The 24,950-nt window shown below is 33.0% G+C and overlaps 1 protein-coding gene across 1 annotated transcript in view; it reads left to right on the forward strand.

Moving 5' to 3' along the window:
• The window catches only part of LOC140447700 (pickpocket protein 28-like), a 162,023-nt gene extending 152,184 nt beyond the window's left edge, over window positions 1–9,839 (forward strand). Inside the window, exons 9-10 of the mRNA XM_072540498.1 lie at window positions 7,555–7,720; window positions 9,325–9,839. Coding sequence (XP_072396599.1) covers window positions 7,555–7,720; window positions 9,325–9,571 — 413 coding nt within the window. The 3' untranslated portion in view covers window positions 9,572–9,839. The remainder of the gene's footprint in view (window positions 1–7,554; window positions 7,721–9,324) is intronic.
• Window positions 9,840–24,950: the final 15,111 nt, after the last annotated feature.

Below are 24,950 nucleotides of genomic sequence, written 5' to 3' on the forward strand. Positions count from 1 at the left end.
AATCAATATTTGTAATTTTTGAGTCCAATTCAGGAAACGCAGAAAGAATAATGTCACCAACTCTTAAAGCATTTATCTTACCGGTGAAAGATCCCGAGAAATTTTCTACGTAAACATGATATGGTCCGGTATCTTTATTTGTATATAAATAAACCTGTCTATTATTTACCTTCTCATTAACGTTAGAACCATTATCGTTTTTTCCCAAAGAATTAGACATTAAATTAGTACTTACATTCTGGTTCTCTTGTTTTTGTGAAATTGTTTCCATATTTGTAAATTCCATCATACCAACCTGATTTTCATCTTTATCATAAGGGGGAGGGTCGGGGGGCTTGCTGCCCCCATTTAATTCACTCATCTTTATGAAAAAACACCTATAGTTTCACCAAAATTAATTGTTTATCGCAAAACAACAAAACAAATAGGAAAAAAGTTTTGTTATCGATACTATTAACGCCGATAATTTACACACGTCCGATCGATTTGAATTCTACCGAAAAACTGAAAAAGGAATGTTAGATATATACGAATTGATCCGTCCCCATCTTTAGATCGCTTGTTTTAAAAATAATAACAAAGTCTGGCTCTATACTTGAGAAAAGCGAAAGGGTTGCTCTACCAAGTAACAGCAGTTCCGGGAAGATCCATACATTAATAGGGAGAAGATTAACGATGTCACCTACCGAATAAACAAGATTCCGAGGAGAATACCGATAATAGTACAGCATAACGGGCTGGCGCTATTTAAAGCAGGATACGACGTCGACGAAGTAGAAGCAAGCCAAGTCTAAGAAGTACCTGATCTCATGTTTGAGGAATTTAAAGGGGCATATGAAGGTACCAGTAAAGTAAGACATGGTGTTTATCGTTCTTACTCGACGCAATGAGTACAAGAAAGATGGTAATTTATATGAGTAAATTGTTGATGCATAGTGGAATATAAATATTCCCAGCATCGCTCTTAATAGCTTGATTAAGCGTGAGTATACAGTTTACTTTAATTGCTATCGACACATTTAACTTCACATGGTGTTTCCACTAAAAAAACAAGATGTGTTCCCATTTCCAGGTGACTACTCAGTATACCATTCCAGCTAGTACTCAAGACGCACAAGGATTAGTATCACTTTTTCGATAGAAGTTTGGTCGAATTGCAGAACTTTAATGCTAGCTACCAGCTTCAGGAAAAGCTTGTAAACTCTAAGATAGATCACGTTTTCTTTTCTCTCTGGTAACAAAAGACACTGCCCATGTCCAATCCACCTATTAAGATATCTGGGAAACATTACTTTAATTAAGGTAGCATGTGCTGGAATCCAACGTGCAAAAGTTAACAATGTCAAAGCTAGAATACCGTTAGTTGGATTGGAGGGTTGTCCAAAATATGGTGGAGGAAATCTTTAAAGACAACAAAGTCTAGATACTAAATAGATAGATAGATAGATAGATAGATAGATAGATAGATAGATAGATAGATAGATAGATAGATAGATAGATAGATAGATAGATAGATAGATAGATAGATAGATAGATAGATAGATAGATAGATAGATAGATAGATAGATAGATAGATAGATAGATAGATAGATAGATAGATAGATAGATAGATAGATAGATAGATAGATAGATAGATAGATAGATAGATAGATAGATAGATAGATAGATAGATAGATAGATAGATAGATAGATAGATAGATAGATAGATAGATAGATAGATAGATAGATAGATAGATAGATAGATAGATAGATAGATAGATAGATAGATAGATAGATAGATAGATAGATAGATAGATAGATAGATAGATAGATAGATAGATAGATAGATAGATAGATAGATAGATAGATAGATAGATAGATAGATAGATAGATAGATAGATAGATAGATAGATAGATAGATAGATAGATAGATAGATAGATAGATAGATAGATAGATAGATAGATAGATAGATAGATAGATAGATAGATAGATAGATAGATAGATAGATAGATAGATAGATAGATAGATAGATAGATAGATAGATAGATAGATAGATAGATAGATAGATAGATAGATAGATAGATAGATAGATAGATAGATAGATAGATAGATAGATAGATAGATAGATAGATAGATAGATAGATAGATAGATAGATAGATAGATAGATAGATAGATAGATAGATAGATAGATAGATAGATAGATAGATAGATAGATAGATAGATAGATAGATAGATAGATAGATAGATAGATAGATAGATAGATAGATAGATAGATAGATAGATAGATAGATAGATAGATAGATAGATAGATAGATAGATAGATAGATAGATAGATAGATAGATAGATAGATAGATAGATAAATATATAGATAGATAGATACATACATAGATAGATAGTTTATATAACTGTAAGTTACAACAAGGTTTACAGCAAGTCAAAACTAAAATTATAAATATTAAACATTACCAAAAAATGGAAACAATATATTAAAAATATTTAACATAATAAAATACATAAAAACGTACAATATAGACATATAATTAAATAATATTAAATTTGGTTATGTTGGAGCTTGAGCATTCACAGATATACTCTCGTAATATTCACCTAATGTATAAGGACACAGACAGTAGATGACTTCCTACTTATTATAAATGTCGATAGGGTACTACAAACTGTTTCTTATTTCTTGTGTTGTGTGTGAGTGAATATCACTGTTACATAAAAAAGTTCTTTTATTTTATGAAATGGTATCAATAATTCCAAAATGTAAATTTCATACACTGTTAATGTATTTAAATCTCTAAATAGGTTTTTACAAGACCAACCATACGGAACATCTGCAATACATCTGACAATAAGCTTTTGAGCCTTGAAAACGTCCTTTATACTAGCAAAGCCACCCCAGACAGTTATACCGTAACCCATTGCCGATTGTACCTCAGAAAAATAAAAAAGACGAAGGTGTTGCAGACTAAGTATTTTACCCAAAATTTCTCAATTGATAACATTTATTAGAATTAAGTTTTTTACATACATTCCAACATAAGTCTTAAAAGATAAATGAGAGTCGAAAGTCACTCCTAAAAACTTCACATCACTAAAACTCAAAATACCCTCAACATTATTGATGGACATACTTAAATCAGGTTTAGTAGTTTAGTATAAAAATTTAGTTTTGTGCACATTGAACAGAATCGACTAATTACTGGACCAATCAGAGAAGGTCTTCAGTGAGTTTGTTATTTTATCTCGTAAAAAATGTATACCTTTATCGCGATATAGCATTGGTAGTGCATTAATATACAAAATAAATAGTATCGGGCCCAATATGGAGCCCTGTGGTACTCCATTTTTATTATGAATCGGATTGGACATTGAAATCTTAAAGTTGTTTTTCACTCTATTTGGTGCCGGTCTTTCAGATAGGAACCAAATCAAGTATGGGCAACTCTCCTAACACAATATCTCTACAATCTATGGAGGAGTACATCGTGTTGCACACGATCAAAAGCACGACTGAGTTTACAAAAAATGGCAATTAGATTTTTACTGTTTTCAATTGAGATTAAGGCTTCCTTATAGAAACAGTTAATAGCTGTGGAAGTAGAAAATTTATTTCGAAATCCATGTTGATGCTTTTTGATAATTTGCTTGATATCTAAAAATAATAAAAGTTGTTTCAGGATTGCATATTCAATAATCTTAGATACCACAGATGAAACAGACAATGGTCGAAAATTTGACATTAATTCAGGATCACCTTGTTTTAATACCAGTGAAATGAAAGGAAAAGCAATGGTGCGGTAGATGTCTACTACACAAAAAAGTACCATGTTATTTCTCTTATAGATGTGCATAATATAATGAACAGCATCATTCATTGCTACACATGTCAGAAGGTCGGTATGATAACAAAAGGATTTCTGAAAACAGAATAGTCAGAAGGTCAGTCTGATAACAGAAGCAATTCTGAAAACAGAAGGCCACAAAATAGACCCAATTCGAGTGGGACCAGAGGTGACAACAGTTACGACGGATCAACAAGAGACGAGAGAATACCGTGAGCTGTTTAAGTCATCATAATGAAGAAGTGCTACTTGTTACTGCATTAGTACGAGTAAAAGACTCAAGAGATAACTTACAATTGATCAGAGCATTGATTGACCAAGGCTCGCAGCCATCATTCATTACAGATCAGGCCACTACAAGTCTCGGAATAAAAAGAAAGGCTGTCCACACCCAGATATCTAAAATTGGCAATGGGGATCAAGGGACGACAAAATGAAGCGTGTCATTAAACTTAGAAGTACATTTTAAAAATGAATTTGAAATGAAGACCGAAGCACTTGTGCTATTAAAAATAACAAAAAATCTACCTTAGCAGGAGATACAGATAAAAGAAAAGAACCATAGGAACTTAGTCCAGATGGATTTAAATTTTAATAAAACAAATCCAATAGAGATTTTGTTAGGAGCCAAAGAGTATAGTTTGATATTACTGGACGGAGTATATTAAACAAAGGATGGTTTGCTAACTAACCAACCTAACCAAAATACTAAATTGGGTTGAATAATATAGGGGATAGCAGAGCAAGAGAATATCCCTAATATACAACTACTCAGTATGATATCTAGGCGACAGATGTATGAAGAACTAAAAAAAAATTGGGAGTTAGAAGAAGTAGATCAAAGCAATACTCTCTCAATAGAAGAAAAAGAGTGCCAAGAATATTATAAAAGAACCCTAAAAAGGGATAAGGAAGAAAGATTTGAAGTTAAAATACCCTTCAGTTTTTAGACTCTGTAATTAGAGAAGAAATTTCATAGAGACGGAAAACTGGAAGAGAAGTACAGAAAATTTATGAAGGAATATGAAGACTTAGGACACATAAAGTTAAATACAATAGTAACAGATAATAAGCAAGGGCATTACTTTTCTCATCATGCATTAATAAAAGAGGATAGTGGCACAACAAAATGCAGTACCGTGTTTGATGCTTCCAATAAAAGCTCAACAGGAATCAGTCTCAATGATATAATGCACTCTTGACCTCGTTTGCAACAAGATCTTACAAATGTATTAATAAATTGGAGGTCGTATAAAATAGCATATACGGCAGACCTAAAGAAAATGTTTAGCAAATAAAAATAGCGGAAGAAGGTCAAGTTTACCAGAAAATAATATGGATACAGTCTGTAAAAGAACCGATAACGGAGTATCAGCTATCAATATTTACATACGGTGCCATACCTTGCATTAAGAACGATACAGGAATTATGTAATGAGGAAAAAATTAAAATATGCACTAGCTGCAGAAGTTGTTGAACACCACATGTATGTAGACGACGTGCTAGCTGGATCAGAAACGTTGGCCGAAGCTGATCAAGCGCAAACAGAGTTAACAGAAATGTTTACAATGCACAAAATGGTGTGCAGCATTGCTACGTAGCAGACTCATGAAAAGAACAATTTAAGCAATAATCGCAGTGATCCTAAAATATACGCATGGTCTGATTCCACAATAACTCTGGCGTAAATACAAGAACAACCAAGCAGATGGAAAACGTTTGTAGCGAACATAGTAAAGGAAATAGTAAACACCATACAACCTGCTCGCTGGTTAAAAGTAGATATAAAAGACAACCTAGCAGAATATTTATCTAGAGGAATAAAAGCGAAAGAATTAGTGAATATGGACCTATGGTGGAATGGACTAATCTGGCTAAAACAAACAAATATTAGGTTTCCAATACCAGAGAGATTGTATGCCGACGAAAAGAAAAAGAAATAAGAAATAATAGCAAATACAACCTTAAAGGCCAGTGACATTTGCAAAAGATTTTTAAATCTGAATAGAATGCAACGAATACTATCCCACTGCATTAGATTTTTAGACAAATGCAAAAAACGAGAAGTAAAACCGGAACAATTCACCCACAAGAATTGGGAAATACTATGCAAAAAGTAATAAAGATTACTCAAGAATTATACTACACAGAAGTGATAAAAGCGGCAAAGAGTGGAAAACCACTTAACGGGAGGAGTAAACTATTAAACTTACTACCCTATGTGGATAACCATGGCATATTACGGGTTACATGGAGACTTCAGAACTCAGAATTATCATATGATGAAAAACATCCCTTAATTATACCCAACAAAAGCAAATTAATTAAACTAATAATATAACATTGCCGAACAAAAACTTTGAGCAGTTTTTGAGCTAAGCACAGTGCTAGCTCAAATAGAGGCATGCATGAACTCCCGACATTTATGCGTTGATACGGAAGATACAGCGAACAGAATAATAATAACCCCAGGACACTTTCTAATTGGGAGAGAACTAATTTCACAAAATAGAAAGGAAGAGTTAAACACATATACGATTATTCCACAAAGGTAAAGGCAGTTAGAAAAGGTAAAAAGAGATTTTTGGAACAGTTGGAAATATGACTACTTGTCAAATCTAAAACAACGATATAAGTAGCAAAAACCCGTCAAAAACCTAGAAAAAGAAGTGGTGATAATAAAGGAGGACGATACTTCGCCGAAGAAATGGCCACTAGTGAAGATAATCGAAACACATCTAGGAGCCGAAGGTTTGACAAAAGTCGTAACAGATCAAAAGGCGAACGGAAAAATAACTACTCTTCCTATACACAAGTTGATACCAATAGTACGAGAATCCACCTCACGAAAGACAAATAGAGCACGTTATATGTGTAAAAAATTTATGTTTTGCATACCATTTTCAGTATTTTTGAAACCATCAAACGCAGACTTGTTAAAAAATTATGCCTCATCCCCCGGATTATAATCAGAGCATGTTAGCGATATAATGATAAACTGAATTATAAATTCTAAATATTCAAGTTATAGGTATCACTGCTCGGGTGAGATAATAATTCAAAAACCAAATAAATTAGTATTATGATGTTATGGAGTATTGTGATTATTTTAAACTATTAATATTATTTTACCTTCTATGTATTTAGATATTTTCTGTTAGTCGTCTGGTATTTATAGAGTGACCAATATGTTTAATCACAAATTAGTCCATTAATTTGTAATCTCACATTAATCTTAATTTCTTAAATTTATATAGTTTTACCGTATATAATTGTGAAACATATCGATTAGTAGCTTAATTACAGTTTGTTCAACTTGCTGCAAACTATAGATTGCCTAATATGTATTGACGAAATGCCTGCAATTATTTCCTCGGTTCAAATTATATTTACCAACTTTCAAAAGTCAAATGTTTTTGTTCTACGCATAGGGCAATACACTTATTTTATTAATCGTAGCATTTTAGTGAGATTATAAATATAGCTTCGGAACTAGTTTGGGATGCAGTCTATTATAAATTTTTACCTTAAAAATAACCATAGTGTAATAATTCAGTAACTGTCAATGAAACTATATTTTACTCCACGACTTCAACAATATATTTTATCTTTTATTATCGTCGATTCCAAAGAATCGGACACAGGGAATTAGAAACAATTCGAAATTATAATTACATTCAAATTTGTTCAGATGGTTTAGATTGATTTATTTTATTTTAGTGGATATGCTTAACGCTAGTATAGATGGACATTTACTTAAACTCAAAGGAAAACAGAGAAGTACTGAATGTGATTGTCTACCCATTTGCTCGAAAATGAATTATATAATTCAAAGTTCCCAACTCAATTGGAATTGGGCCGCTGAGGATTCAAATTACACAAAAGGGTATTTACAGCTATTGATTCTAATATATTTTGTTTAAAATGCATAATAGCTTTGTTAGCAATAAGTAAAATATTTTAAGACAGTAGCATAAAATCAATAACAAATGTTTTAAACAAATAAAGCAAACACATAACGGTTTGTAACTTTATGACATCGTTCTAGGAGTAGAGAATTGTGGTCAACAAATAATCTTTAATATCGCTAATATAGTAGTATACAAGCAATATATATCTTAGTAGTCTACAATCGATACAGGCAAAAGAATAAGAATATGTTCTGAAGATATTTTCTTGCGGCATCTTAAAGTAATTACTATTTTATTGGGAATAAGTTCTGAATCCAAACTGGAAATTAAGTATGTGATATTCGTTTAAGGATCCTCTAGTAGATCTAGAACTTAGAGTGCTAAGGACTAAAATTTGTCTATAGAATTCAATGCTGGTAAGGAGTTTCCCTGTTTTAGGAATCACGATTCGTTTGCTTTAAATATTTTCTACTATTTAGTGGAAATGTGGTTTGGTGACACCCTCTTAAAAATTTAATTTTCTCTAATTTAGTTTCGCAATACCTAAACATACTTTCAATAAAGTTACCAACTTATATAATAAAAATCATTTTTTTATTCAATTATAAGTCTATAAGTATTGTTCTGAAGCTATTTTCTCGTGGCATCTTAAAGCACTTACTATTTTTATTGGGAATAGGCCACAATTTAAGTTTAAAATGAGGTAATTGACGTTTCAATTTCCACTTCCACAGAAGTCGTTCTCAAAATACAAAACAATATTAAAGTTTTGTATTTTGAGAACGATTTCCGAAGTGGAAATTAAAACGTGAATAAACTTTTTTTAAACTTAAATTGTGGCTTATTACCAATAAAAATAATAAAGTCTATAAGTATATGATGGTCATTTATTTACCTCAACAAAAGACTCTGCTTAGATCTTTTAATCTATTTTTCGTATCACTCTGTAGACCAAAAAAAAAAACATTGTCCCCATGATCTTTAGAAGGACTTTCGTTTTCTTAGATTTAAGTACTACAAGCATGTTTTAAACTACTTCAATAATTCCGGTCGCTTTGTTCTCAAAAGATGAATTCAGCAAGTTACTATGATCCCCAATTTGATCTCCGGGTAAAATTAGCCATAGATTGATGTTCACTAGCTGATTTCCAAATTGACCAGACACCGGTTTCCGCGCAGTTTCCTACAATTATGTAGTTTACCGAAGTCTACCCATATAGACACGACGCGGTATTCTACCCCAAATCTTACGTCGGCATTTTTTATTAAGCGATTTCAGGTTAAAATTGATTCCTGTTAAATATTTTTTAATATTTTCCGGCAAAAACAAGTATGAGCTACCGTATCGTTTTATTTTTATGATAAAATTTTAATTAATATATATACAAAAAAATATATAGCCTTATATGTATATATATATATATATATATATATATATATATATATATATATATATATATATATATATATAAATATATATATATATATATATATATATATATATATATATTTATATACATATAAGGCTATATATTATTGTAAATTAACGTATATTAATATAAATTATATAATGTTTCAGCAAGCACATGTCAACGTTTCAAGTTTTCTTTAAAGATAATCAATTTATCACATCGGAAAGGAATGAGCTGTTCGGACCAATAGACTTCGTCGCAAATTTAGGTGGATTACTTGGACTTTTTGTAGGATTTTCAATGTTATCTTTAATTGAAATAGTTTATTATATTACACTTCGACTAATTGCTAATTTTAATATATTTGGACGCAAATATTGGGCTGGAAATACCGTTAAGGAAAACATTTGTTAATGTTTTTAAATGTTGTACTTTCTTACTAGATTACCTTAGATCTAGACTAACCATAAGCATTAATTAAAAACCAATATACATATAATATGTGTAGTTTTTAATCAATGCCATATGGCTAAAGTTTAGAACCATGTCTTTGGAAAACAGTATTTATGATTAAATGTTAATAATATAATATACTTATAATAGTCTTCACGTTATTCTAAATAATTTGTATTATTTTAAAATTCTTGTAAATTTCATTATGGGAATAAACTAAAAACCATAATATTAATTTTTTATTATTACTTTGAAGAAACAATAAACTTTTGTTTTACACGAAATATATCTTCGATCTCATGAGATGAAAATATACTCACACAATAAGGTTATCTACAAAGAAGAAGAAAAAAGTGAGATACTTATTAAGCTAATAGAGTTCGCATTTTTTATGCCTAGTCAGTTTTAAGTGAGTGATTTTATATGTTAGACAAAAACTATTGGACATAAGTTGTTTTGTAGGAAAAAAGGAAAAGAAATATCAGATATCAAATTCAGATTAAAATCATGATAATATCACGTCACAGATACAGATAATAGATGGACAAAGCGGATACTGGAATGGAGACCAAGAGATGATGCCTACCGAAGCAGAGGTCGTCCACCAACACGTTGGACTGACGATCTAAAACGTTGTCATAGGAATTGGATGCAAGAGGCACAAGATCGAAATAGATGGAAAATTATGAGGGAGATCTATGTCCAGCAGTGGATTAGCGAAGATTGAATGATGATGAATATCACGTTATTTAGCTAAATTACTAAAAAAGGATACTACAAAATAACAATTAATGGTCACTTATTCTTCTTATCTTTTTTTTGAGGTGAGAGTCTTCCAAAGACTTCTGGAAAGGTGTCCCAGGTATGTTGGATTCAGCCGATTACGTCTAACCTTAACCGGCTGCTTACCAACTAAACTTACCTCTTCTTTCCTTAACAGATGCCCTTCATTTATATTGGACAAATCATAAAAAAGACGTACTACACTACAAATAGACAAAACATGGTGTAAATGGCTGTTGTGACTTATAGTCTGGTGGGGGCTGTATAGAGGCTATCACCATATACATAATTCTTTATATATAAAAGATAAATAAAATGTAGATATATATTCGTATAAATAAAATCATTTGAATATTAAAATTAGAGATTAAGACCCAAGATCTGCTAAAAATTAAAAGACAGTTAAAATTGTAAGTTAATAGGTTAAAAACATGGAAGTTAATTACCAGCTCTACCGAGGTGTGAGTTATATTCGCTCCCATTTCCCGCTGGCGTAGGACGACACAACATAATAAAAGTATAAGCAAATTATCTCTGTTGCAGTCTCCTCTCTTTTTCTTCCTTATGTTTCATGGTTTCAGTGACAAAACCAATAATCAAGTAAAACATTTATTTGTTTTCTATTACCTTTTACGCTAATTCATCAGATTCACCCCAGTACCAGCTGTAGCTAGGCTCGCCCTGTATGATATACAGGGCATACAAATATCAAGTGTTACGCGTCATCCACTACTCCAGACTCTGCACAGATCATCCTCTATTTTTTTATACCGAAACCTATGGCTTGTCGCCTTTCGACATGCTTCTTGTATACGCTGGCCGAATGTCATCGTCGAAAATTATTCCTAAGTATTTTGTCTTTTTCTCGGGTATTAGATCGGAGCCTCTGAACCAAATGTTTACATCTTTATGGTTCCGTGGTTCCCTGAAGATAATTATTTCAGTCTTTTTTACTACCAATTTTAAATCGTTTTCCTCTATCCATTTCGCGATTTTTCCATTGCTTTATTGACTTTACTTATAATGCCCCAATGTTATCTTCGATTTGTGAGGCTAGGTCGTCTGCGTATGCTATTGTCCTTACTTCTTGTGTTCTATTTACTTCTAATACCCCATTGTATAAAATATTCAGGACCGACTCATGGGGTACTCCAGCGGTCATCCTTATCTTCATTATGTTGGACAAGTAATCCAGAGCCCCAAGTTCGGCAATCCTGTCAATAATGAGGCCCCAGTTTGCCAAATTAAAGGCATTTTTAATGTCTAACAGAATCAGGACTACCCACCTTTTCCTACTTGTTTTTACCTCGTATCTGATCCGGATTGCGGCATCGACTGCTGATCGACCTTTTTGAAATCCGAACTGTTGGTTGGATAAAGCTCTCTCACTTGCCAATTTGTCTTCAAGCCTCTTTTTGACAAGATTTTTATAAAATTTGCCAAGGCGGTCTAGGAGGCATATTGGCCTGTAAGAGGATGCTAAATCGGGGAGTTTCCCAGGCTTGAGAAGCATAACCAGATTTGCTTACTTTAGTTCTCTGGGAAACTCTTGGTTCCACAGTAGATTAATGTGCTTCCGATCAAACCTGGTTTCTCCATTGTTGCTATCTTCAGTGCCTTGGGTGGCAGGCTATCGGAGCCGGGAGCTTTCTTCGTTTTAATTTTCAGGCCAGCGGTCTTTATTTCTTCTTCCGAGAACTCTTTTATTACCATGGGGAAGACATTTAAGAAGGTTTGTTCTTCCTTGGTAAAAAAAAGAAGTTCTGCTGATTCGCGCCGCTGGCTTTGTCAAATTTATCGGGGCGATGATTCTAAGTGATTTTATGGTTATTTTGTATTCATCGCTCTATATCTCGTTCTTTAACGTGTTCATTAAGTTCAGCCACCTTTTCTTTTTTTCTTTCTTTATTTTGTTATTTAGTATCTTCTTAATGCTTTGTATATTTCTCTAAGCTCTGGGCGCCCTGGCTTCTTGTTTAATTCCTACGAGCTCGGAGGAACTCTTCCCGTAAACCTTCTATCTCATTTGTTTATCAGTGGGGGGTCCTTTCTTTGTTGTTTGTTCTTTGTGGTAGCCAACTCAACGGCATTCTTAAGTGCCTTTCTGAGTTGGCCAAGGTCAAAAAATTCTTCTTTATTTATTTTCCTGACCTCTGATAGGTACTTATTCTTGTTAATTTTTTTTCTCTTTGTCCTTTCGGCAGTCTTACGATTCTCCGGTTTACCGTTACCTCGTACGTTACATATCGATAGTAGGTAAATAGCTTCCCAGTTTTTTATACGTTTAGATAGCCCTTCACTTGCAAGAGTTACGTTAATGTGTTTTTTGTTGGCCCCTCTTACGAATATCGGTTTGTTATTGTTTAGTACTTGAAGGCCAGCCTATACATTCATTCCAGAGCTCTCCCTTTTTATCATATATGGGAGAGCCCCCTAGTCTTGATTTGGCATTTATGTCCATGACGATCATGATGACGATCATGATGATTTCGTTCACCTTATCTTTATATACCCTGATGTAAATGTTTCTTCTTCTTAAAGTGCCCTCTCCATACGGAGGTTGGCAAACATAATAGCTATTTTTATTTTTGAACTTGCTGCTCTAAACAAATCAATCGATCTGTATTAATGTTTGTAGATACGTAACATGCCAGCAGGCAGAAATCCCTTATCTTAATGTGTATATTATTTCCGCCCCTAACTATAGCACGCACTCTAAGGTCTTTATTTCTGAAGAGCCCAGCCACATTTTTGTTATCATGTTGTACCCAGCCACCGTCCGATGATATTTTTTTACCAGTATGATGCGCACGTCTGTCTTCAACATGAAGGCTTTTGCGTGGACGAGGTCGTGTGCTTTTTCGACCCCTTACATCTGACTATCTGTATATATGTGCTTATACTACTAAAAAGAAATAAATAAATATAAAAATGTAAATACATAATTAAATGTGTGGGAAAATGAATAAATAAATAAATAATTAAAATAGTATAGTAGACGGTACATAACGCATTAGTAAGTTTAAAATTATTCAAAAAAGGGTATATACACTAAAATAATAAAAGTTAAAATGCAGGTATAAATAAAAACGATGTATAATAAAAGATTCTAGACGTAGACAACACACATAAGGTAAATATATGTAATATAGTTAAAGAACGGTGATATGCGCTTATTAGTGGGCAGTAAAGAGGCCTACCAATTGTATCCAAATATCTATTAAATCTATTTTATAATAACCAGAAATTACGTGTACTCGATAGGCTGGACAGACCATCCTGTCCATCCCATAGCGCTCCTCCTGGCATACTATGCAATATGCCTGGCTTGGGCAGCCCTCTACCCTCTGGAATTCCTTTAGGCAGTTATGACAGGACTTTGTTCTGTATTTGCTCGTGCATTCGTATGTATTCCAAATTCCAGGCACATATACCATCTAGTGGGGGTGTATCGTTCCATAATGGGACACCGCACCCACCCTCTTTTGATAGTTTTAAACCGCCGCATCTGCTCTGCTCTGGCTGTTCTTACGGCTACTGTCGCCACCTGTTGACCCCACCTATTCTTCCTGAGGCCCTTCATCTTAATATAATTTTTAGGAATCGTTGTACCTTTAGGGAAGCGAACCTCCCTATAGAATTGTTTCGGTGACCGACGAATCGAGATTTGTGACCATAAGGAGGTTTTCTTTCCTCCTTACGACCATGCTAATACCACCGACTTTATTGCTGAGCTCTTGCTTGAGCTTTTCCGCCGCTCTTTTGCCCTTTAATTTGACCAGTATGTACCTCCATTGTTTTTTTAACGGGTTAACCTTTATTCCCATTTTGCTTACATTAACCTTATTATTCATTTTCTTGATTAGTTCCGTATAAGTCATGCCCCCTGTTGTTATAAGGAAGACATCTTCTGCTTTCTTTGATACTGCTGTTTCTTTGCCCTTAATTAGAAACCCCCAGGTTACATCTTCTTTTCGCACTGCGAATTTCAGGGCTTTTCTCATCTTCACCTTTTCGGTGTTATTTTCCAAGACTACCTTTACTTCCTTTATTTCTTTTCCCAATTGTTTAATATTTTCTGTTATTTTTACGGCCAGATTGTACTCCTTTGTGCCGTTTTCTTTGTTTCTTCTCCTATTTTCGCTGTGTATTCCAGGTCTTCTCAATTTTGAAAGTTCCAAAACTATTTTCTTTGAAGTCGATTCCCCCTCTTCGCACCCCTTTGTTATCTCTGCTAATTTTTCCCTTACTTTCTTTAGAACGTTTTCTTATCCTCCTTCCTTATTCTTTTTTTTTGTCATAAAAAGGCAGTCTAGCTTTATTGTATCCTGGAGGCCGGCTGTTCCCGCGTGGTTTTTTGGTAGACCTCAGCTTCCCATTTACCTTAAAAATTCCTCTAAATATTTATTACCTTTATGTAAATTATTTAAATCTATATTTTCTTCCTTCTTGGTTAAATTTTTATTCATTGTGTTTCCTTTTTTGCCTTTGTTGTTCTCTTTTTGCCTTACACTCGTCACATTTTATTTCGTCCATTTTGTTTTGCTCTCTTGTTTTGTTGTTTAGGGATTTGATTTCCGCTATTAATTTTATTACGTCCGTGTCTACTCATCCTTTTGCTTCAAGGATGTTCATTAGTTCAATTAGTTTCCTGTTTATTCCTTCCTTGGGAGTTTTCCCTTTGTGTTTAATACTGTTTTTGCAATCTTCCTTTTTTGTATTCTGTTGGCTTCAGGACTATCTCTTATCCTTTTATTCTTCCCCTTACTGTCCTGTTTGGCTTCCTCGTCTAGTATAATTGAGGCCACTAGGCTATCGTTTACGTTGTCTTCCCACGTTTTTATTCCCTCACTATATTGTTATTCCTTGCAGTTCTCCCCAGAATTATCCAGAACTTGATCCCATACTAGTATTGATTGCCTTATAATCTGCGTTGATCTATTTATTCTTTGTTGATTTTTTTGCTTCTCTGATAGTTCCATCTCAAAATTTCTTATTTTTTCTTCTTCTCGGTTTCTATCTACTAAGTTGTCTAGCAACTATTCTTTCCTGATCTCTTTGTTCTCTTTTTACATTTGGTGATTACCTTCTGTCTCTTCCCTGTTCTGTTGATTGATGTCTTGGTTTTGCTTTTTGTAGAATCCATATAATTCCCACGAGTGGTGGCGTCCTATACTTCGAACGCGACAGTGCGCCTTTACTAGTTACTGACATAGTCTGCCACTGCCACCGGCAGGTGGCAGTGGCAGACTATGTTAGTAACTAGTAGCTAGTAACTAGCCTGACCGAAGCTGTCGCGCAGTAGCTGTCTCTCCTACTACTCGAAATTAAAGGTATTTTTAAAGGAAAAAGAGGAAAAAGAGGGTGGGTATGGTAAACATGTTGCCTAAGCATTGAAATATGTTGGATTAAAAATTTAGTGTATGAGTGGATTCTAGACAATTTAAGTTTCGCGTAACCGTGGAAAATTGGGTGGGTCCTTTTTGGTTCGCGAGAAATTTTTTGGAACGGATTTCTGATCTTTATCGATTGCTCATTCATAGTGCCCTGGTTAGTCGCGCGACCCTTACATCTCACGAGAGGTCTAGGCCGCGCGACCGCTTAGCCATTGGGACGCGCTATGTCGGGGAGGGCTTGCCCCATCCCTGGAATCTCGCAAAGCGGATTTGGGCTGTACCATTTGTATACTGCAAAAGAATACATTTTATATCGCTTCCTTAGCTGGAGCTTTTTTATTTCTTGTTATACATACATGACCCCGTACTTAAATGAATAAATTTAAATCTGCAATATTGTTTTTAAACAACATAACATAGGACACTTCATTACTTCAAATTTTGTATTTTTTATAGACTCTAATGCAGGTTTTGAATCTGTTAATATTATTAAGTCCTTTGTGTATTTTATTGGATGTAAACCAGATAACACCGTTTATAATTGCAAAAAGCTGGGCAGTATAAATGCTACATACAGGTGCTAATGTATAATCAGTGATTGGTATTTTGGATAAGTACTCCAAAACCAATACCTTACTTCCTCTGTATTCATCTGTAAATATAATAGTTTTGTTTGAGAAATCACCTAGTATAGATTTTAGGAGGATATGATTTATTTGATGAGATTTAGTATACTTATTATTAAGAAAATTATGATTCTGTCTGTTTTTATTAAAAATTTAAAAGGTATGGTGTACATGTATTCTAATTTATTACTATAACCATAACTGTAATTTATTACTTATTCCAAACAAATTTTGGACTCCATTGGTATCAGTGAGATTTATCTAGGATATGGTACATGGGGAATGGAAGTGCAAGATCGTATAAGATGGGGGGCTACAGTAGATGCGGCAAATACTCACCTCAAGTTGTAAATCCAGTCAAGAAGAAGAAGAAAATTTGTCTCAGTAAACGCTTCTGCAAAAAAAGATGAATTTTTTAGTTTCCAATACCGGTTTGTAAAGTCTTCTTTCACATCACTTAAAATGTTGATCATGGATGACTCCCGAGCTTGGTTTTATGCAACAAATATTTTTGCGAAGGACTCACGGTGAAAATCCAAAGGAAATTCATTACATTCTGCCAGTATTCACTGCGATAATCAACGCGGTTCAACCCTATTGTAGCACTTGTAAATTCCTTGGAATATATTGAAATCCCCTCGTATATGTATTAAAACTCTAAAGAGTAATTTGGGTGTATTTAGGTTTCCTTTCATGCAAGTTAAAACACCGAATCTTTCAATTTCCTCTTTGCGTCGTCGAATTGATGTAAACCATTTTAGAGTTTGTTTATATCACAGACGCGTATTTTTCTTTGATCGTTAAGCCGCCCGATATATGCGTTTTAAATAAACATTTATTTGAATCGCTGAGAAGGATTTGCCGGAAAGATAAATGCGTCACTCTCGCTGAGGCGTTGTCAGAGACAACTGCTTCCAGCGTTTATTTTCCTTCAAATTTATAATATCTTCGTCCTTCGTCGTTTTTAATGGGAAAATGTCTAGCAGTGTAAAATATAGTAGCAGTTCAATTAATAATTACAGTTAGAGTGAAATTTTGAAGATGTTGCTATTGTGTTCAGTTGTACCTGTTTCAGTTTTTTAAGGAGACGAGTTTTCTAAGGTTTGTGTTCCAGTGCTAGCTTCCACCCTCATTTTCTTATCTTTTTCTTTCTTTCTTGGGATACAAAAATACTTTGTTTCGTCCTTAGTAGACTGCAAAAAACCTGTCCAAAAACGAAGAACAACGTCTGGAGATAGACGAGGGAATAGTTTTCATTATTACCTAAAAATAAATAATGAACAAAAAGAGGTGTGTAAGTAAAAGTTTTGCAACACACTATCTATAAATAGTTGGTCTTGCCAGAACTGGGCGACAAATGGAGCAAATGGGATGAGATCTGATAAAAATATTAATGATATCCCTTCCACTTCTGATAGAAGTTAAAAACAAAAGCCCAAACAGAGAAAACTTCAAAAACAAAGTTTGCCGTGAAATATATCGACTCATTACCTAAGCTTGAATCCCATTAGTGATGAAAGGACGGCAGTAAGCTTTACTTTAAACCAATAATTTCTTCTTTTAAACAGTTGCATAGACTGTACTTAGATAGGTGTAAGGAATTGGGACAAAAAGGATTTTCCAGATCCACTTTTAGAGAACTTCTTGTTTCAAAAAATATTTCACTATTTACACCTAAAAAGCATCAGTGCAATATTTGTTGTCGGCATACAGTTGATAATTTGTCTGGTGAAGATTATGCTTCACATATCAAGGAGAAACAAATGGCTCGGGCAGAAAAAGAGAGGGACAAGTGCAAAATCACTTGCCTTGGCATTCAGGCAATAAAGCTTTCACCTTGCTTAAAAGCATCTGTGCTGTATTATAAAACAAAGCTTTGTTGTCACAAATATACGATGTTTGATATGACAACATTGGATGTTATATGCTACTGGTGGGACGAAAGCGAAGGCGAGCTGAAATCGTCAAATTTTGTTAGCTGTTTGATAAATTATTTAAAGCAAATCATGAATGTGTTGCTTGTGTGAGTCCATTTCAAAAGGTAAGAAAAATAATAAATTAGACTTACTCACAATCAATTTAATTTAACTAATCAGACGACCGGTTTCGCTTTCTACAATATGCAAAGCATCTTCAGGTCACGATACAAAGTTAAATAAATGATGCCGGTACTCTATTAATTGATGGTTGAAAGAACATGGTTCAAACTATCTTGTATTGTTGATTGGAGAACTCAAGTCAACTATTGTAATTGTTTAACAGTAAACAGGGAAGTTCTTGAGGAGACAGATTTTATCCAATGAAGTGGAAGTATGTAGAAGTGGATGAAGTAGAGATAGGTGAAATGTAATTGTTTGTTTGATGAAAGTAATGTTCTATACCATTAAGTTCTTTAAAAGTTATTTATATTTATTCTGGAGATATATTTATGAAATGTGTGTTATTTATTGAGATTTTTATTTATGTTTTGGAAGGTGACAGTTGTGAGACAATGAATAAGAATAGATTTACAAATTGTGTGGGTGTGCAATTATATTAGCTTGTAATTATCAAATTTCTTTGATAGAGTTATGTTGTAATATGTGGCAAATTATTGTAAAGTTCACTATATAAAGTTAAAAATTAAAATTGAGACACTTTAAGACACACAGAAAACACTTAAAAAACGGGGGGACGAAACAGACATTAAATTTAAAAAAAAGGGGGGGTATTTGGAAGAATTACATCTCTTACTTGGAGACAATGAGTTTTTTATGTTATATATCAGATTTTAGAAGTAAACTTGACAAATGTAGGTTAAAGTCACACTGATTCAATCCATGCAACTATGGAAAAGAAATTAAAAAATAGAGATATCCATTCACCCCATGAATACCTAGTAGTTACTAAGGAAGCACGACTGAAACCTTTTCCTTACAGGAGCAAATATCTCACTTATGATTTTTTTTAAACATTTTTCTGGACCGAATTACGAAAGGTAATTAAATAAACTATAAGAGAAATATATATACACCTACTACTAATATTATTTTAATTGTACTGTTATTGAATAATCATACCTTATATTTTAGATTTTCTTCAATCCGTCCAGGTAAGAAGACCACAGATCTAACAGTACACAAAAGTGTGCCATTAAATACACCCCAGAAGGAAGGCTTTACTATAAACTAAGTTTTATGGAGAATGATTTTACGAAACTGAAACGCCGTGCCAACAGAATATCTAACCACCCGTGTCCACAAATGTACAAGGAAAAATAAAAAATAAATGAATCAAAATTCAACCATTTGCAGAAGCTTAAGAGTGTTATACCTTTTGCCGCTCATTATTTTTATGATAACTTACCACATTAATCTATGTTTTTAAATTAGTGTAAATACTTTAACCATTTATGTTACCCATAATGAACTGAAAAATATAATAAAATGTGAGTTTGTTGTTTCCTTTGCTACCACCTATGATAATTAAAATGTGAATACTGATTGGTATCCTATCTCCTATGTCAATTTAAGTTAAAGTAAACTGATTTCCTAAAACGAACTTATGAAAAAACTAATAATAATTTTAAAAACTTAAGAAAAATTCAGTTTTTATGCTCTTCTGTAAAGTTGGGTATTTTGAAATAGATGGTTTTGAACTCTCATCATCGATATTTCAACTCATCGGAGTGTAAATGGTTTGGGTTAAACGGTAAAGACATATTGAAAAGTTAGGAATTATAGGAAAAATATCAAATATTAAAAGTAAAATATAAAAGAAAAGATAACACTGAGTATGTCGTAGACAACAGTTAACCCAAAATATTTATACACAACACGCTAATAATCATTGAGATTGTAAGTATTCAAAATTAGGGACAACAGATATATTAAAAGACAAAAATAATTTAAACGTAAATAAAATATTAAATTATCAATACCAACGCAATTCAAAATCAAAAGAAACAAAATATTTACCGGCATTGGCAAGCTAATTGTTAAATATATTTTTTAAATTAACCTTGATCACGAGTGTAAGTCAAAAATTAAGAGAAGTTAAATGTTTTATAACCAAATTGTAAATTTGAAACATCAAGTTTTATTTCTGAAACACATATAATGTTGCAGTTTCGCAACTGTTAATAAACATTTATTAAATATTAAGACTTTTCTGGTAGTTTTGATTCTCCCTGTATATCAAGATTCCATGTACAAGGGTGCATCTGGGTTAAAAACTACATGCTACGAGACGGGCAATCTGCAAAATGACACAGATGTGTATTCGAGATAAGCGATGCATCTACACAATCAGAGAGTTTTATCTCTCAAACCACACACATGTGTGTGCGTTTGGGTTAAGAAGAGTACCTTACGACTTAGCATCGGTCCTTTGACCGAGGAAGTCGTTTTGATGCAGAAAAGTTACATTAGGAATTTTGTGGTTCCTGTTATTCGTCGGTGAAGACATATTTTTTGCGGTGGCCGGAGTGCCATCTTCTCATTGGGTAAGGAACAATACCATAATTTTGTTGCTGCATGGGCTAAGTACGTTTATTTGGTGCCCAATTATTACATATTGTGTCGCGATTTTGAACTTTTGAACTTTATTCAGAACATTAAACGTTGTCAATTGGACATTTTGCTTTTGTTTTGTGTAGTATTTACTATATTCTTATTTTTTGTAATATGTCATTCCCGATTATAATTTGAATTGAGTTTAAATATTTGTATTTGAATATATAATTTGAGTTGAGTTTGATATAATTCATATATGATATTTTTGATTGCATTTTGTGTAACTGTATTAACAAGGTTTATTCATTTTATTACGAATTAAGTATATTATAATATGTGCGTATATTTTTTACTCTTTCACGTTTAATATCAATTTTTTTATATGACATATATATTCATATTTTTATTTCTTTTTTGTATAATATTATTTCTATCTATGGTTTTGTTTATGGTTCTCTTTTTGTGTGTCGTTTCACATTAACTAATATTTAAGTTTGTACTACATATATTCTTCTTCTTTTAAGTAATATATTCTTCCTTATTTATAATTGTATATTGGGTTATGTGTATTTATGTTTAATTTCACCTTCTTGTTTAAAATAGAGTTTTATACAGTCCACTGGTTTTCATTTCTTTTCTTTATTTGAATATACATACCCAATCCGAAAGGGGGAAACCAGCGAGTTCTAGATTGAACAGAATATCTTCTCTCCCCCTACAGGATGACCAAAATTGTTATATTGAGGTCATCGTATGTGCAGAACGCAACATATAAGTAAAATAAGGCACATACCGATAAGCAGAAGGTAAAAACTAGGTAATAAAAATACTTTTGTTGCTACTCGATACACTCGATTAACACTAGTAGTAAAAGAAACCAGATATGCATTTATTGTTATTTTAAAGGAAAATCTTGCAGGGACTAGGCTTCATGTAGCCTCTGTTGGATAAAGGTGTGCCCAGATGTAGGCCCTTATCGTTACATTGTCGGCACAGGTGCGGTCTTGTTGTTATATTTATTTATTTTAATTTAATTAATTTCAATCAATTTAATTTTAATTTAACCTACGTAATATCTTTTCACCCATTTTTCACTAATTTATTACCACCCTAATAATTTTTCACCACCAAACCAACCTTAAGAGGAGCGATTCTGCTGGCTTAAGGTTCAAGCTAGCAGAATTCGGAAAAAACCTTTTTGCTTATGGCATATTTTTTCCCCCATTTTTCACTAATTTATTACCACCCTAATCATTTTTCACCACCAAACCACCCTTAATGGGAGCGATTCTGCTGGCTTTAGGTTCAAGCTAGCAGAATTCATTACCACACTAGTAATTATTCTCAACTCAACTACTCCTTATGTAAAATTGTAAAAATCTATTTTTACAATTTTACTGTACTCCTCTTGTAACTGAAAGTATAAATTGCTTGCCAGGTTTTTACTGAATTTTATCCATCCTCATAATTTGTTACCCTTAAGCCACAGTTAATGGGAGACATTTAACAAGCTACGCATTCACGCTAGCTAAATGCAAAATATTTTTGGAAATACAAAAGTGCTCTGCTAAATTTTTACTATATTTTTATCAGCCTAGTCATTATTTTTGTAACTACCCTAATTAAAAACATTCTAAAATGTTACTCTGTGCTAACTAATATTTATTTTTTAAATGTTTAAATATTGAAAATACGAAAATACTTTATTACAAGAATTATAAGTTTTAACTGTTTTAAAAAATTGACTCTGATTATAGTAGTGAGTACATGGCTAAGAGAAATCGAATCGAATCGAATTTTATGAATATAAAATAACTGAAATCAAGTTAAGTTTAAGTAATCACAATGGAATTGTTATATTTCACAGAATAATTACCAGGTAAGAAATATTCAAATTGAAATAATTTTATTATGTCTATTACATTAATTACCGAATTGGTAAGGTAAGAAGGTCAGAACACCTTGCGCACCTTTTGTTAAAAGATCAAAAGATTTGTATTTATTGGGTGCATCCATAGACCTGAGCGCCAATCAAGGACTGGGGGCTGCAGTCTTAATCGTATTTAAGATTGATACCGCCCTCTTCACTATTATGTAAATTTGGAAATAAGTTGCAAATATAGCGCCTGTTTACTGTCCCTGAGTCAGTGTTTTATGCTGAGTACAATAGTTTTTGAGTAATTTTTAATAGTAAACACCAGTGCACATTCATCTACGCACGATCACGTCTATAGTTGATTTTTAACGTTTGAAATGTGAAAACGTGCATTTTTTTTATACCGGGCGAGAAAGTACGACTTTACGCCCCCAAAATTAGAACGTTAAGTGCGGAATGTATGCTCAGTGTATTGGGTGAAAAATATGAAGATAGCAAGAAATAGTAAAAGGTTGAAGTAAAAGTACAATACAAAAAAATTATTAAAAATACCTTTTATAATTTTGTTTTGTCCTTCAATCTAGCAGAATTATAGTCTTCTTATAGAGGGGTAAACAATTGTCTTCTTCTTCTTCTCAATCTTTATAAGCAATTCTGCTTATTCATTGGCGGATTAATACCTCTATGAAAGGTTGTCACTCTATCTTTTGCGCGGTCGTCCGATACTTCTTCTACCGATTGGTAACTTATCTCTTGCTTTTTTGACGACACGGGTCTCCTCCATTCTGCTTATGTGTTTATTCCATTATTTTTTTCTATTTTGTGTCCATTCATTTATACACTGTACGTTACATTTTCTTCCAATGTCTTCACTTCTCTTTCGATTTCTCAGCGTATTTCCTCTCAGTACTCTCATCTCTGCCGTTTCCAGTAGCCTTTGCGTGGTATCTGTGTTGGGTCTTGTTTCTGAGGAGTATGTCATTATTGGTCTTACACTGGCTTTATAAATTCTTGGCTTTATCTCAGTGTCAATGTGTCTGTTTCGCCATATAGTGTTATTAAGGCATCCTGCCAGTCTCTTTGCTTTTTGTACTTGATCTCTCACTTTTTTGTCTAGGTCTCTATAGCTAGACAGTGTAATACCCAGGTATTTTATTTTCATTACTTGTTTAATACTGATGCCATCAATTTCTATTTTAAATTTGGTTGGTTCTTTGCTGAATACTATTATTTTAGTTTTCTGAGATGAGATAGTCATATTAAATTCTTTTGCTCTTATGTTAAATCTGTGGACCAGTCTTTGCAGATGATCTTCATCTTATGCTATCAATATTGCGTCGTCTGCGTAACAGAGTATTTTGATTTCTTTGTTTCCCATTCTGTATCGTCTTCCTTTGTTAACGGTTTTGATGATTTTATCCATGATCAAATTGAAGAGCATGGGGCTCAATGAATCCCCTTGTCTTATTTCGCTGCCTATTTCTATAGGTTATGTAAGTTGTTCATCTATTCTGACTTACATTTTTTTGTTTTGATAGATGTTATCGATAGTTTTTATAATATTTAGGGGAACTTCTCTATTATACAGAAGATGGATTACATCTTTGAGTCTAACTCTGTCAAACGCTTTCTTTAGGTCAATCAGACACAGAAATGCTGGTCTATTATACTCTAGTTATTTCTCAGTAATTTGCTTTATAACGAATATTGCTCTGTACACGATCTTCCACTACGAAAACCCTGTTGTTCATCTGTTAAACTTTTCCTCTGATTTATTAACACTTGTAAAATTTTAGTTGTAAGTTTTAGCGTAGTATTTAACAAGTTTATACCTCCGTAGTTTTCTGGTTGTTGTTTATCTTCTTTTTTAAATAAAAGAATTAGTTCGCAAGTCCTCCATTCTTCCGGTATTTTATTGTGTTTTATAATTTTATTAATAATTAATGTTGTTAATTGTTCTGTCATTGCTGCTCCACAATGTTTCAGTAACTCGTTTGGTATCCCGTCTGTAGACAATTGTGGAATTGGTAAATGAATTGCAAAAGCTTTGTAGCATCATGTGGTATTTCAAAATTTTTATTTGAATTAACTAGCTTAATATTCGAGCTTTCGTTTAATAGCTTAATATTCGAGCTTCCGTTTAATAGCTTAATATTGACTTCCCAC

The sequence above is a fragment of the Diabrotica undecimpunctata genome, chromosome 8 (genome assembly GCF_040954645.1).
Source record: "Diabrotica undecimpunctata isolate CICGRU chromosome 8, icDiaUnde3, whole genome shotgun sequence".
Taxonomy (NCBI): Eukaryota; Metazoa; Arthropoda; class Insecta; order Coleoptera; family Chrysomelidae; genus Diabrotica; species Diabrotica undecimpunctata.